The 14,623-nt window shown below is 41.8% G+C and overlaps 1 protein-coding gene across 8 annotated transcripts in view; it reads right to left on the minus strand.

The window, feature by feature from the left end:
- atg5 (ATG5 autophagy related 5 homolog (S. cerevisiae)) overlaps positions 1-14,623 on the minus strand; it is a 36,876-nt gene that overhangs the window by 8,725 nt on the left and 13,528 nt on the right. For all 8 annotated transcript variants that reach the window (XM_047334918.1, XM_035607916.2, XM_035607923.2 and 5 more), the window contains one exon: positions 7,506-7,623. In XM_047334918.1, coding sequence (XP_047190874.1) covers positions 7,506-7,623 — 118 coding nt within the window. The remainder of the gene's footprint in view (positions 1-7,505; positions 7,624-14,623) is intronic.

A 14,623-nucleotide genomic window follows, 5' to 3' on the forward strand; every position in this document is an offset into this window, starting at 1 on the left:
ACATTGCAAGTAGACAAATTTCTGTTTGATTAGAAGTAAAAAATTAACAGTAACCTGACAACTGTCATTATAGTAAAGGTGGAGGGTTCAATTCCCAGTGACTGCAAGGAGATGTGCAGGTGGAGAAGTGTGATGTGAACACTGAGGATCGTTTACAGGAATATCTTTACAGTGGTGTTTTCCAAATCTGACCAACATTCAGTTTTGTGATTCATTAGCGGCTGAGAGCATTGATCATTAACAGCAGGAGCAACTGGCAACAAGCCAACAAACAAGTGTGTGTGTTTACATGTAGAGCATCACACTGATATGAGCACCAGGTTAATATTTCCATTGTAAACTTTACAAGGATCAAATGACTGGCCTTCTTTAAAAAGTCAGCTTGATGTTTATTTATTTTTATCTCTGTCTAATCATGTTGGATTCACCACAATCCTGACAGTGCTTTCAACTTTTGATTTTCATAAATCTTTTTTAATGTATGTTTTCTCCCCCACCAAACGTGGTTTCTAGCCTGGAGCGGGTGATTGAAATGGTCACTCGCCAGGAGCATCAGCCATGGCATTGTTTACAAGACATACGGTTATGATACGCCCTCTGAGCGGTGCTACTTCTTCAGGGCAGATTGACGGTGCAGTAACTCACTATCGCTAAGTTACAAGATGACCGGTTAGCATGCTCACTTCAGCAAAGAGAAAGAAGGGATAGACAAGATGCAAAAAAAGAGTTGACATTGCTGAAGATAGAACTTGGCAGGTAAAGTAAAGTTTGATGCCACATTTCTACCAGATTAAGTTAAAGCCTTAATCGCAATATAAGATGAAAGGAAAAACTACACCACACTGTTTCATACCTACAGCTCTGTGAAACTGTGACCTGCCAGTGATTGAAAGTAATCTCCTCCAAAGCTTTTATGTACGTCATTAAATCAAGAGACACATTATTATTGTTCCCGTTAATGTTTCAGTAACTGTTGATAACTGGACTGCTTCATCGCGCACATGCATGCCCGCCCGCCCGCCCACCCACCCACCCACCCACACCCACACACACACACACACACACACACACACACACACACACACACACAGCCTGTGGTTGAGTGGTGCATGACTGCTGGCCAAGACGAGATGTTTTCTCAGCCGAGCGAAGCCAACCACGATTTAGGAAAACCGCAGTGCAGCGCGCTCTTTACAGCCAAACACAAAGTCTGACTACATGACTGGCAGCTGGTCAGACTGACTGGTCCGAGTCAACTGTTGACTGACTGGCGGAAAAATAACGAGTGGGTTCCTACTAAACAACTGAGTGGTGGCCATTCCCCCCCCCAATGAATCATCGTCATTTAGTCTAAAAAATGCTAATAAGATTCCCCCAAGCTCCAGAGCCCCAAGGTCACATCTTCAAATTCCCTAATTTGTACGACCAACAGTTTCAAAACTTTAAATGTATGTGAAACAGAAACTTTTGAGAAGCAAGAACCAGCAAATATTTGACCTTTTTTTCAAAAACAAGGTTGTTTATAAATCTTCTGTCGATCATCCAATCAAGAAATAAACTTTTCTTATAGTGCTTTTTCAGAAACGTTTTGCATGCAACAACATTTTCAACAGGTCCACCACACTGTTTTTACTACAGGTTGAAAACTGCACATGAACTTTCATATATTGATCAGGAAGGCCAGCTCTGTCCTAGGATGCCCCTTGGACACAGTGCAGGTGGTGGGAGGAGGAGAATGGTAGCAAAGCTATCATCAGTGATGGACAATGACTCTCTCTGCACTGAGCAGCTCCTTCAGCGACCGGCTCCTTCACCCTAAGTGTGTGAAGGAGCGGTACCGCAAGTCCTTCCTTCCTGCTGCTGTGAGACTGTATAACCAGCACTGCTCTAAATAGAACACACAAACACACAGGACTCTAAAATAATTCACGGATACACTTAAAGTGCAATAACTAACTGTGCGGTATTTATATTTAGTCTCCATGTGCAACTATTGCAACTGCTCTGTATATAGTATTTATATACACCTTTGTTTTTTATTTTTTGACATATTTTGTACATACTAACCCTTTTTTGTAAATTTCTTTATATATTCTTCTGTCCACTTTGCTGCTGTAATGCCCAAATTTCCCCATTGTGGGACGAATAAAGGTATATCTTATCTTATCTTATTGATGACGAATGAATGAACAGAAGCTGTAAAAGTCTTGTGTCAGCACAACTCACAACTGCACTCGGAAACTTCCCTTTGCTCAAATGTTACACAAATCGTATTAACGATTACAAAAAAACCCCTCAGGAAACACTTCAGATACAGTAACAACTGTAGATATAGAACAAATGAAACATGTTGCACAAATTATAGTGCATGCACATGCAGGCTGTACTTAAAGTAACGCACAACCAGTACAGTTAGTCAGAGCACGTGTAAACAAAAACTAAAAATATTGATCAACCAATAATGTCTGATCTTATAGAGATGCTTCTTCTTCTTCTTTTTTTAACAATTAGAGTGCAGATCAACTGTGACATTTCAAATTTGTGCGATGCTTTTACACTATTGGAATAAAATGGACAAAATTATCGACCACTCAAAGTTGGTTGCGCTTTACAGCACAAGTCGCATTCTCCCAATCACACACATTGATACAGCGGTGCTATTTACACTGTCTGAAGAGCTGTCAGAGGCAATTTAGGGTTAAGTGTTTTGCTCAAGGACACATGCGGACTGGGGGAAGCTGGGATCCAACCACCAACCTTCGGGTTATTGGACGACCGACTCTAGCCCCTGAGCCACAGCTGCTTGTTTCTTTGTCAGCAGGATTACGCAAAAATGGATTTCCACAAAACTTGTTGGAAGGATGGGAGATAACATTGTGAGATTGAATGTTTAAGAATGTTGTTTAAGATTTCACTATAAAAAAATTCATGGATCTTCGTGAAAACAATCAGGCAAATAAAAATCTGGATCTAGCGGATTTAAATGTGGTTTCATAAGGCGACTGTTGGGCCTTGGTGAAGGTAGGTCTAGTTGGGTAGTTGTTTATTTTAGTTAGCTGACCTGATGGTCTCAGGAGAGATGCTGTTGCTTGATGTACACAAACTTGAGTTGGGACTATATTAGTAAAACTGACTTGTCCAGTGACTAGTAAGACTCTTCTAATAGAACCAATACTACAAGATGATATTAATGTCAGTGCTCTCTTGTGAGCGTGGACATCGTCATGATTTCCAAATGTTGCGCTGATTTGTAAGTGTAAGTGTACGGAAGTTAAAAGCTCTGGCCAAACATCTCCCTGAATTCCAACTAAGCGGCCTTATTACAGTAAAGCTGCACGAACACGTTCAACAATCGAGCGAGTCATATAGCAGGCATTTCGTAGCCTTTTTGAATTCCCGTCTGGTACACATCTCACACGCCCGCGCACATGAACCATAACCCACTATCTGCTGTATCAGAACAGCCACTGAAACCTACGCATCCCCCTTTAGCCTCTGAAGTGAGCCGACCCGTTTGATGAGGACACGATGCATTGGTTCCTGATGCGGCCTGCGAGGGGACGCCTGCCTTGTGAGTGGGCTGTACCACAGATGTGACTGAGATGGGGGGTTGGAGCTCAAAGTGTTGTTGTGTGGATTTGCCACTCATGGGGGAGGGAGGGGTCGGGGGTTTCCTCTGATCATTCACCGACAATATCAATGTGTTTTTTTTCACCTCAGATAAATCATAATTTTTAAAAAAAGCTTTCCTTATGAGAATTGTCTTTCAATACGTGAACAGTGTGTCATGCGTGGGCTGCGTCAGCCAAATTCCTAACAAAACTTTGCTCAATAACACACCTGTTTAAAAACAGACCGCTCCAACAGACATCAACGCTGACCGCTGGTTACAGACACATGTTGTTTTGGGTTTGTTTTCCCGGAGCACGATGCGGAACATCGGCCTCACCGACCAGACTTTTCGGCCATTGCATGAGAACGATTTGGGAATCCCCTTCTTTTTTTTCTTCTTAACTCATGCCACCCCCATTTGTTTGCAGCGACTGGTTTCTGGGTCCCACAGGGGTCAACACCAATCCTCTCTCTTAGACATAACAGAGGAGGAGACTGTTTGAAAAAACATATTTTTTTGATGTTTGAGAGATCAGAGAAGTAGAGCACCCCAGATTTTCTTTTTGTTATATGTTAGGGTCCCGACAGAAAAAGAAAAAAAAGTCCTCTGAACTTTTGAACAATACTACTACCGCTGCTCCGCCCAGTCCCTTAACACACGTCCCGGTCTCTCTAATCCAAACACGCCGCCATAATCCCCGGCTATCACCCGACTCATCTACCAGCCGAGGAAGAGGTGGAAACCAAACAAACGACAGGAGACAAAAGGGCCACTTTCACCTTGATCCGCCAGGCAGGCTGGCAGACTCCTCCGGGAGGAGGAGAGCAGAGAAAAGCACAGACTTAACGTCAAAGACATGAAAGACGTCTACGGCAGACAGGGAAGATGTTGAAGACTACACCTGAGAGAAAGATAGAGGATCAAAGAGGAAAAAAATGATCTTAGATCAGGGAAACTCACAGAGACAGAGAAAAAGAGGAAACGGGGAAGAGGAAATCTCTTTCTTCATGCAACAGTCACACAAACCTTAAAGATTGGCCAAAAAATACAATGCAAATTTCATGAATTTACAACATCTGGGAGACGATTGGTGACAGAAAACTGTCCATTTGTAAGTAAAAAGAACCCTTCAATAACATCTTAAAACTTGTCAAATGTGAGGCCAGGGCTGGATTTCATGCTGCCTGGAGCAAAAAACAAAAGAAGGGTTTCACATGTGACCAACCGCGCAACCATGACAAAGAGTTCTGCAAGGGAGAGATTCAGATTTGTTTTACGAAAACCTCACATAAACGTCAACACAGCAGCAAATTCACGTCGCTCCGTTGGCCTTGCTCCGGGCTTGCACAGGTCATATTAAAGTGCCCATATTGTCAAAATTGAGATTTCCTGGCTTTTTTCATAATAAATAAGGTCTAGGGGCTTCTTCTGTAAGTACCGTAAAAGTGTCAAAACGGTCAATAAACAGAGAAATACACACAGCCTGCATTCAGCAGCTGCTTTTTTTTTTAAAAATGCCCCAGGACTTCCGCAGAAATATGATGTCATAGCGACTCAGTCACTGCCTTCAGCCTTGCCACCAGCGCTCATCCATCATCCCGTTGCTGAGCGATCAACAACAACAATTATTTTACCTTTGCAAAATTCATCGGTAACCGGTGTCGGCTGCGGCCCGCTACGTGGAGTTTTTGCTGGGGCAGAGACGTCGGTTGTTCTGGACGGTGAGGGAGCGGCCGGTCCGCCTGCTCCTTCACCGGCTGCTGTGACTGCGTGCAGAGCCACGCAGTCACAGCGGCCGGTCCCCTGGCGTGTCTGCACCAGCAACAGCTCAGCAGATTGCTCTGGCGTCTTCTGCCTCGCGGGCCACCGCCAACACCGGGTACTGATGAATTTTGCGTAGTCAAGGGGCAGGGAGATAGTTTCTCCAGGGCAGAAGCTGCCTTGCTCCGGGACAGCACGGTCAGAGACGGCTCTAAGCACAGTGAACAGACACACAGTAAAAAGAGAGGTGGTTGGCCTGGCCGTCCGTCACTCAGAAAACAGTCTTCCAATCAGAAGAGAGGCTCATAACATATTAATTAGACAGGCCAAATGTACCTGTTTCTTGCAAAACCATATGGAGATGATTTTTGGTACTAAATAAAATAAATATATCTTCTTCAGGGTATCAAAACTTCAAATAAAACACCAGAAAGGTGTACAATATGGGACTGTTAAAAGAAAATATGGTCACAATCTCTTCCTGAGTTATAGCGTTGAAGTATGCAGAACTCTTACTCATGAGAAACGTTTCGCAGAACAAATTGACATTTGACCTTTTCGATATAGAATGTCCCTTACGACACTTTTGTTATGGTGAGTGTAGGAATTCTTGTGTTACGGCTCGAGTGGACGTTTGTGCAGACGTAAATAAATTGCCTCTAGGCATTCTTGATGCATCACGTTCACAAGAATGGAATGGACGTGAGGTCACAGTGACCTTTAGCTTTGACCTTTGAAGAAATTCCCTTCAAACCCAATATGTCCACACCAGCGCAGGATTTGTGAATCACAGAGCCGAGTATCGTATCCACAACTAGAACACTCCACTTACTATACAATATTTTTTTTTCTCCAACAGATCATCCCCCTTTTGTTTGATACAGAATACTCGTTAGTCAACAGATGCTTATTTTCCTATTCGGCAGCTGCGGAACAACTTTATCATTCTTCATTTGGAGTTTTCTGTTTCTGGCTGTCTGATAAATAGAAGTCCATTGTTCCCTGTCGTTTAGCTCCGTTTGTGGTCTCAACCAACACGTGAGGATCATATCTTTTGTCCTTTTGTGTGAAGCACCTTGTTACGGCTGTTAGGAAAGGTGCTTCACAAATAAAGTTATAATCAGTGCAATATTTATTTATTACATGCAGCAAGATGCTTCGCCGTAGAGGAGCAGCAGCACTAGCTGTCTCAGGTGGACCAAACTCAGAAAACTACAGTAGTGAATGGATCAGATTTCAATCAGCATTATTTTAGCTGATATGGATCTATAAAAACATGGCCAATGTCAGGTTGGACAGCTTAGGAACGAGCTGAAACTCGCTATAAAGATATTGACATTTTCTCGTTGTCAAGTTTATTCAGCTGAGTCTTTTCAAAGTCACGGTTTCAAAACATCACATTTTTTCTTACTTGTGGATGACATGATGAAATTGAGTGGGAGGGCTGAACTGTCACCATCACTATGGCGACAAAATGAGAGTAAAAGTTGGACAGACAGGTCGTCAAGCAGACAGAGGATGGGGGGGTGTTAATGGTTGTGTCTCATCTGCACAGGTGAGTCTCCTGTGGGTCCTCTGTCCTAACACACAATTGTCTCCTTATCTACTTCCTCTCTCCTCCTCGGCAGACACTGTCTGTTTAGACTGCCGCTCACCCCCCCCCCTCCCCTCTCTCTTCTCTTCTTTTGTTATCGCCACACCTCCGCCACACAAGGCCTGTATGGCAATTCTACTGTGCATACATACATTAAAAAAACCATTTATATACACACACACATATACTATATACAGTATGTATGCCAACAATGAAGTAATGAATCCATAAATATTTTGCATTTTGCTGATATTGACAGTTTTACCTTGTATGTTTTAGAAAATAAAGACTTGTTGTTTTCTGCTGCCCATAAATACGATACTTTGCATAATTTATAATCTATCATGTTTTTAATAGTAATTGTTGCATGTTCATGTTCTGTTCGTGGATCATTCATCCTCTTCACTCTACCTGCCCTTCATCCCCCCCCCCCAATTTGGTTTGCTATTGAAAATAGTACATATATATATATACATAGTAATACGTAGTGTGTGTGTGTGTGTGTGTGTGTGTGTGTGTGTGCACGTGCAGACCTACCGTCATTTGGTATAGCTGATGGGTACATTTCTTTCAGCAAGTTGCCAAGTGTGTGCACGTTGCCTTCAGGTGAAACGGGGCGAAACAGTTTCTGGATGAATGGCCTGTCGCTCATCGTCTGTAACAAATTTGAGCGCGACAAATTAATAAGCACAGCAAATCTGAACCATATACAAAAAATTATTTACCCAGTATGTAGTAAAGGGGCGTCGGGGTGTAGTGTGTTATTCAGCCATTAACAAGAGGAACTTATCCAGACATTAACAAGAGGAGCTGTATGCCAGAAAACAAACGTCCCATTCAATTGGATTGGACACTGTTCCCTGCACGCTCTCTGATATAAATTCTGTGTAATGACAGTTTGAGCCGAGGCAAACAAAACAGTGCTGTAACGAGTAATGTTCCATTTATCCATTATCAATATTGCTTATCGTTTGAGGGTTGCGGGGGGTTGTCTTTGAACTGTGGAAAGAAGAAAACCCACGCGGACAGAGGGAGAACATGAAAACTCCACAAAGAGAGACTCCAGAACCTTCCTACGATGAATAGTCAGTGCTAACCACTCTATTACCGTGCTGCCCCACGAGCACTGACACGTATCGCTATCTATCAGGATTAGTGGTGTAACGGATCACAGTTGATCCGTGATCTGTACGGTTGTGGCTTTAAAATACACAGATAATTGTGGTGATCCAATGGCATGGTGGAGAGGCAATGACTGTAAATACTCCTGTCAGGAATGGAGCGGTGTGTGCACAAGAGAGAGAGAATGAGAGAGAAAGACGTGAGCGACCCAGCGAGGGAGAGAGTTGGCGGTAGAAATGAATGTGCAGTGCGGGTTGCAGTTTGTCTCGATCTAAGTGAGGGTATTAGTCCCTGATCGAAACGGTGAAAATCACTCCCTCTCGACTGATTCAGTGATTCATACATTATATGGAACTTGAATTCAATTTTTTGCAGATTTTATTTTAACACCAGATCTGAAGGTTGCTTTCATTAATACCATGGGCTAAAAGTTCTCTGTTTTATGTGTTCTGGAAAGTAACGTTATATTTGACCTTTTTTTTTTTTTGCTGATCTGAAAAATCAAACCATGAGTTATGTGATCCGTTACACCCCTAATCATGATACAAGATTTTAGTAATATTTCACAGCCATATTTAGTAGTGATAGAAAGTGTTATTCTGGTAACTGTATTAATGGTTATTTTCATTATCGATTAATCTGTCAATTATTTTCTTGATTAATTGATTAGTTGTTTGGACCATAAAATGGTAAAAACCAACCCAACCCCCAAGATGATGTTTTGTTTTGTCCCAATACAGATATTTACTGTAGTGTACTGTCATAGAGGAGCAAAGAAACCAGAAAATATTCACATTCAAAGAGCTGAAATCAGATAATTTTGACACTTTTTTCCCCATAAAAATGACTTGAACCGATAAGTCGATTATCAAAATAGTTGGCCAATTATATAGTAGTTGATTACTAATCGATTTACTGTTACAGCTCTACTCATAACACAGAAAAATTTGACTATCTTCAGACACCCACCAGTAGATCCATTAAGACAAACATAAGTTACACAGCAAAGCTTTGTTTGAACCTGTACAACAAAGTAGAGTTTTTGAAATTGTTCAAATGCTCAAGGCATATTTACATTAATGAGTGAATCAAGACTCCCTGAAATTTCTATCCGATGTACTAATGAAGCCATAAAAAATGCTGTTTAGGATTTAAATACTTTACTCATCAGACGTGACATCAATTCATTGACTTGCGGGAAAATAAGCACACCAAATATCTGGTAAATGAGACGGTTTTAAATTGGGGGAAGGGGAAATTTTAAGGTGCTAAACAGAGTTCGCAGTGTAAAAACAGGAGGAAGACCCCACACTAGGTTGCACACAAATTATGTAAATGAAAAGTGTGTTGACCAGAGCTGGGAATGTGGTACTTTGATGAGCATGACTGCTCAGAATGTGATGTTTAGCAATCTGCAACATTTCAACAGATGTTACAAGTGACGCTGACATGTTTTACTGATCAGAATCAGTCTGGAAGTCATTAACTTCTGCTCTAGTGTGTACTTGGCAGAGAAGTCAGCTTCTACCCAGAGTTTAAACTCCTCTGGATCTAGAGGTTCTCGAATGGAGAGAATAGTGATCTAAATCATAATATTATGTGACATTCTCGATTGATCCCTGAAAAAGGTATCCCCTTTTCTCTTTTATAGCTCCACAGAGAAGTTGGAGGTCATGGAGATGGTGATGTTCAAGTTTTTTACCCTCTAAGTGTACGTGATCCTTCCAGGCAGAGGCACGTCGCCACGATGACGTAGGCCGGACAATGGGACCTCCTCGTCAGCCACTTATCATGGAGGTGATCTACAATCTTATCCTGGTGCTGACTACAATCACACTAGGTGAGAGCAGCGACTAAATCTAAACTGAACAAGTCATGATGGAACAGCTAAACAAACGTGACGTATGCAGCAAACATCCTCATGACTGTTCTGTCGTGATCGACTGTAAAGCCACAACACTCCATGAGTGAGAGGTGCGGGAAACACGGTGGGAAATTACCAGCAGACACCGGACCAAAATCTAGTAAATTACATCCAGAGCTGGGAATGGACTTTGACTCAAGGGTCTAAAGATGGAGCGCCTCACATTACGTACAGACAAAACGCTGCTGATCCAAATTCCTGTTGAGAAGCAGTTTGAAGCTGAGTAGTCTGACTCATATGAACACGTTAACTTTAAACCCAATTATATGGGCATACCGTAGCTAAAATACAATCCATTTTCTGCAATTTTCAGTCCTCCATCTCATCATCACACTGATATTTTAAACAATCCCACTGTCTACACAAGTTGTGTAAAAGCTCAAATTTTACTCTATACACCTGTGAACACATCCCAAAGAGTATTCTAAAGTGATTGTATTGCTTCCAATATGTGACAGACCTACAACTCAACACTGCCTGAACTCCTCTTGTGCAGACCATAGACAGTTAATGGTCAAAGTACACATTTAATACATTTTTCTCAAAGATGGTTTCTTTTTTTCAATTCAGGTCATTCTTATCACACTGATGTATGTTCAAGTGTCCATGTTTATGATCAGTTTGGTTTTCATTAGTTGTTTGATGTTATAAAAACAGTGTGACATGTCATAATTGACAGCTAACACTGACTCACGAGCGCAAGACAGCAGCACCCACATCAAAGATATTTTAGGTTTATCTTTGGTACAATGAGAGGAAATAAAGATTTTGTTGTCCATCATTATTTACAGTCTGGTGCAGATGGAGCCCTGGAGCTGCTGCTTCTCTGCTAATGTGCAGCTCAACTATCTACGCCTTCTGTATTTACAGTTGTAAAACTCAATTAGACAGTTGACTTACACAATGTGTGGAGTACAAATTATATCTACACCAACTGCTTATATCTGTTTGACATACTTTATAATGGGCCATAGCCTCCTGTAAATCTAGTCCCTGAATCTGACTCTGGTATGTCAGCGGCGGTTGTGTTGTTTTGTAAATGTCAAAAGTCTCACTGTCACTTTGCCAAAAAAAACATTCAATGGTTCTGGTTACCGAGCGACCCGTGTCTTCAGGGCATCAGAGAAGACGCCGGGCACTGGTCATTATCCAGAAGTTCCTGTCAGGCGGTGAATTCAGTTATTTGATTAATCAAGCACCTTACTTCAGAAGATCTGTCTCATGAGCTTGTACATTTTCAATGGTACAACAGCGAATTTCACTAAATAGTTGTGAGACTGAAAATGTATTTGTTAACATTTAAACTGCAGTAAAAACGTGGAGGCTCTGTTTGCTACTTGTATTGGGTCATGATACGGGCTAATGTGGTTGAAATCAATAAGATATCAATCATTGAAGAAATCGAATAAAATAATAGAAGAAATTGAATAATCAATCACTTGTTTAAAATACTCAATCAAACAAAAACGACAACGATTTGCACCATTTCTCAACCTGATAACTTTATAACCTGAATCCATTTGAGGTCTTGTAACTATTGATCAGACTCATTTGAACTTTAAAGACTTTAAAGCTTGTAAAGGGCATTTATACTTCTTTCCTGACATTTTCTTGGCGCAAAAAATCTGATTAGATTTACCATTAAAAAAAAAAAAATCATTATCATTGTATATCACAAGATTGCAAATATATAAAAAGATCAAACATGAAATAATCAGATTGGTGTTCAACAAAATGTGCAATACCTGTTCACACATGCACACTAACTTGTGTTAATTTTGTTATTCTTAATCCCAATTTTCTTTGAATCATTAATTGGATAACAGGGTCTTGTTGAATTCAAATCATATAATTTACAATTCGATTCCACAAATAGCATAAAGAAAGCGTAGCTCTAAATTATCTACCCCTCCTCATCAACAGTGATCAGTAATTGTCAGGTCAGTGGGATTCAAAGTCTGAGAACAGGTAATGTTTTGCTCTGCCCTTGGAGCAGCATTGAACAGCGGGCCAAACTCTGGCATCAGAGGGAAATTTGGTGCAGGCAGATACCCAACCTGAGGTGTCAAACGGACAGTCTGATACACAATAGGGCCTAATCATGAGGCTGTGAAAAGGAAACCGGCATGGACAGGGATCGATTAACCGAGCAGTAACTACACACCACAGAGCCAGGCACGAATTAGCAAGAGGAAGGTGCCGGTGGAGGCGTGAAGTCGGTGCTCAGGTTACACAGAAAGACTGAGTCACTGACAGGAAGCACGGCGTTTCGTGAGGGATCATCGCCGAGAGCCAGAGCAGAGAGAGTGCGCTAAGTGACAGCTACTTCTTTGCATTTTTAAATAGCAAGCCGTGAATAATTGAGCCCGTCACCATACAAAGAAGGAGCTATTGATCCCTGGGGGAGAGAAGCGTGATACTGCTTGGATGAAGACACTTTCTTTTCAGCTGGCGTGACACCTTAGCTTGCACACCAGCACATGGCGACACAAAGAGAGGGAGGTGTCATTAGGATTGAGGTGAAAAGAGATGGCTCGCTCTCGCCGAGTGAAAAGAGCAGCGGAACTCAAGACGTTGCCTAATTGATGGTTGGGATTCAATCTGCCTAATTGATGGTAAAACAATGGGGGGGGGGCGGGGGGGTCCAGCACCGTCAATCAACTTGAGTTTCCGAGAATCGAGAGGGGTCAGAGAAAGCATTTCCACTGAACTCTGAGACCATCCATTCGTAAATTAAAATTCCAGCCTCATTTTTTGCGGCCTTCATTTTCTTAGAGCATGAAATGCACACCTGTGGGGGAGAAACTCAAGGTACATTGAATTGGATTCTAAATTATTCATCCCTTCAGCATTATGCTACATTGACCTGTTGTACGGTAGCATTCAGACGTCTCCAAGGCTTTTATATTCACCTGGTCTTCTAACCTGAAGCAGGAAGTTCAAGTGTTGTAAAGCAACTGGAGAGAAGGCACTGCAGATATTTAATAGTTTTCAGATTTTCTCTGTAACTTAACTGTAGTGTTATTAAGTCATAAAGATTATTAAGTCATAAATTATTATTGAAGGCGGTTGGTTATGTTTTAGCCTCTAACCCGTTGTTGGTTAGTTACTTAGTTTGTCAGCAGGACTACGGGAAATCTACTGAATGGTTTTCCACGAAACTTGGTGGGAGGATGGGATGAGCCAAAAAATAACTCATTCAATGTTGGCGTGGATCAGACAAAGGGTTGGATCCAAAAAAAAATTCTTTACTTCCACTTTCTTTAATATTGTGATATGGGGCGTGTTTGTCGTTCATTTTTGTGCCACATTCACAGCTTTCCCAGGGAATAATTCATGGATCTTGATGAAAAATGTCTGGCATATTTCAGGGACTGATAGCTATGACGTGTGAGATTTGGTGTGGCTTGATTGAACTTGAAGGGAATTATTGGGCCTTGGCGGAGGTGTGAACTCTGCTGGGTGCCATTTTAGTTTTTTATGGAATGTTTTATTGCTGTGAGAACCACAAACAACACTCAGTTCACCTCCAGGGTATATGTATAGAGACATAAACCTCATAGGCAGATATCCCAGAACTGAAAAAAAATCAACCAGAGCTATGCCAGCCTAGATACCACTGGAGTTAAGACAGAAAATACATATTTTGCAATTTGAATAGATCCAGATGAACTACGGACATGGAAATAATCATGAAATGAAACCTCCTCTCCTCTCAGTCTGCATGATGATCGGAAGCCTGTTTTAGCTGCTTGGTCGTAATGATTACAAGAACTTTGTAACTGACAGTGTAGATTCTATTACAAAGCATTGCTGTAAATGTGGCAACCAATTCTCCCCAGTAACAACAGGCATATCACCTGTTGCCCCTGGCATGATTACGCACAACTGTTTCCAGCATTCCCATGTTTTGTAATTGTCTGTGTAGTCACCACCTCCCCCTCGTCTCAGACAGCCATTACAAGATATCTGGAAGGCAGAAAGCTGCATTCTTCGATGCAGGCCGCTTCTACACAAGCACCACAACACAGAGGTGGCTGGAGGTAAATAGACTGCTCTTGCATTGGGGGTAAGTGAGTAAGCACTGAGTCACAGTGCGGGATCAGAGAGGTCTACTGTCGAGCAACAATGCAAGCGGGTCTTTAAAAGGAAGGATAGCAATTTTCACTTTCCGCGCAGCGAGACGGTCGGCTCCCTCTGGCTCTTTGAATCACAGAGCAGTGTCACCGCTGGTGCCGGAAGACGCACCATGCAGCCAAACGAGCCCCGCTGCTGGCGACTGCCGAGGGGGGAGGAGACACGTAACCCTAAATTGCTTCTGACAGCTTTTCCATCAGTGTATGAATGTGTGTGTGAATGTGACCTTTACTGTAAAACGCTTTGTGTGGTTGATAAGACCTGAAAAAGTTATATATAAATACATATATGTGTACACAAAAAACAGGAAAGGTGCAGAATTGTCAACAAAATACAAAATACTAACACTAAAAGTAGGGGTCGACACATTATCGGAGCCGATTTTCAACATTTTAATGATTATCGGTATTTGATTTGCTGGACTTTAAAAATGTCCCGTGACCATCCATGTTTGTTTGTTCAACTTCATAAT

This window comes from Scophthalmus maximus, chromosome 10 (assembly GCF_022379125.1).
Source record: "Scophthalmus maximus strain ysfricsl-2021 chromosome 10, ASM2237912v1, whole genome shotgun sequence".
Lineage (NCBI taxonomy): Eukaryota > Metazoa > Chordata > Actinopteri > Pleuronectiformes > Scophthalmidae > Scophthalmus > Scophthalmus maximus.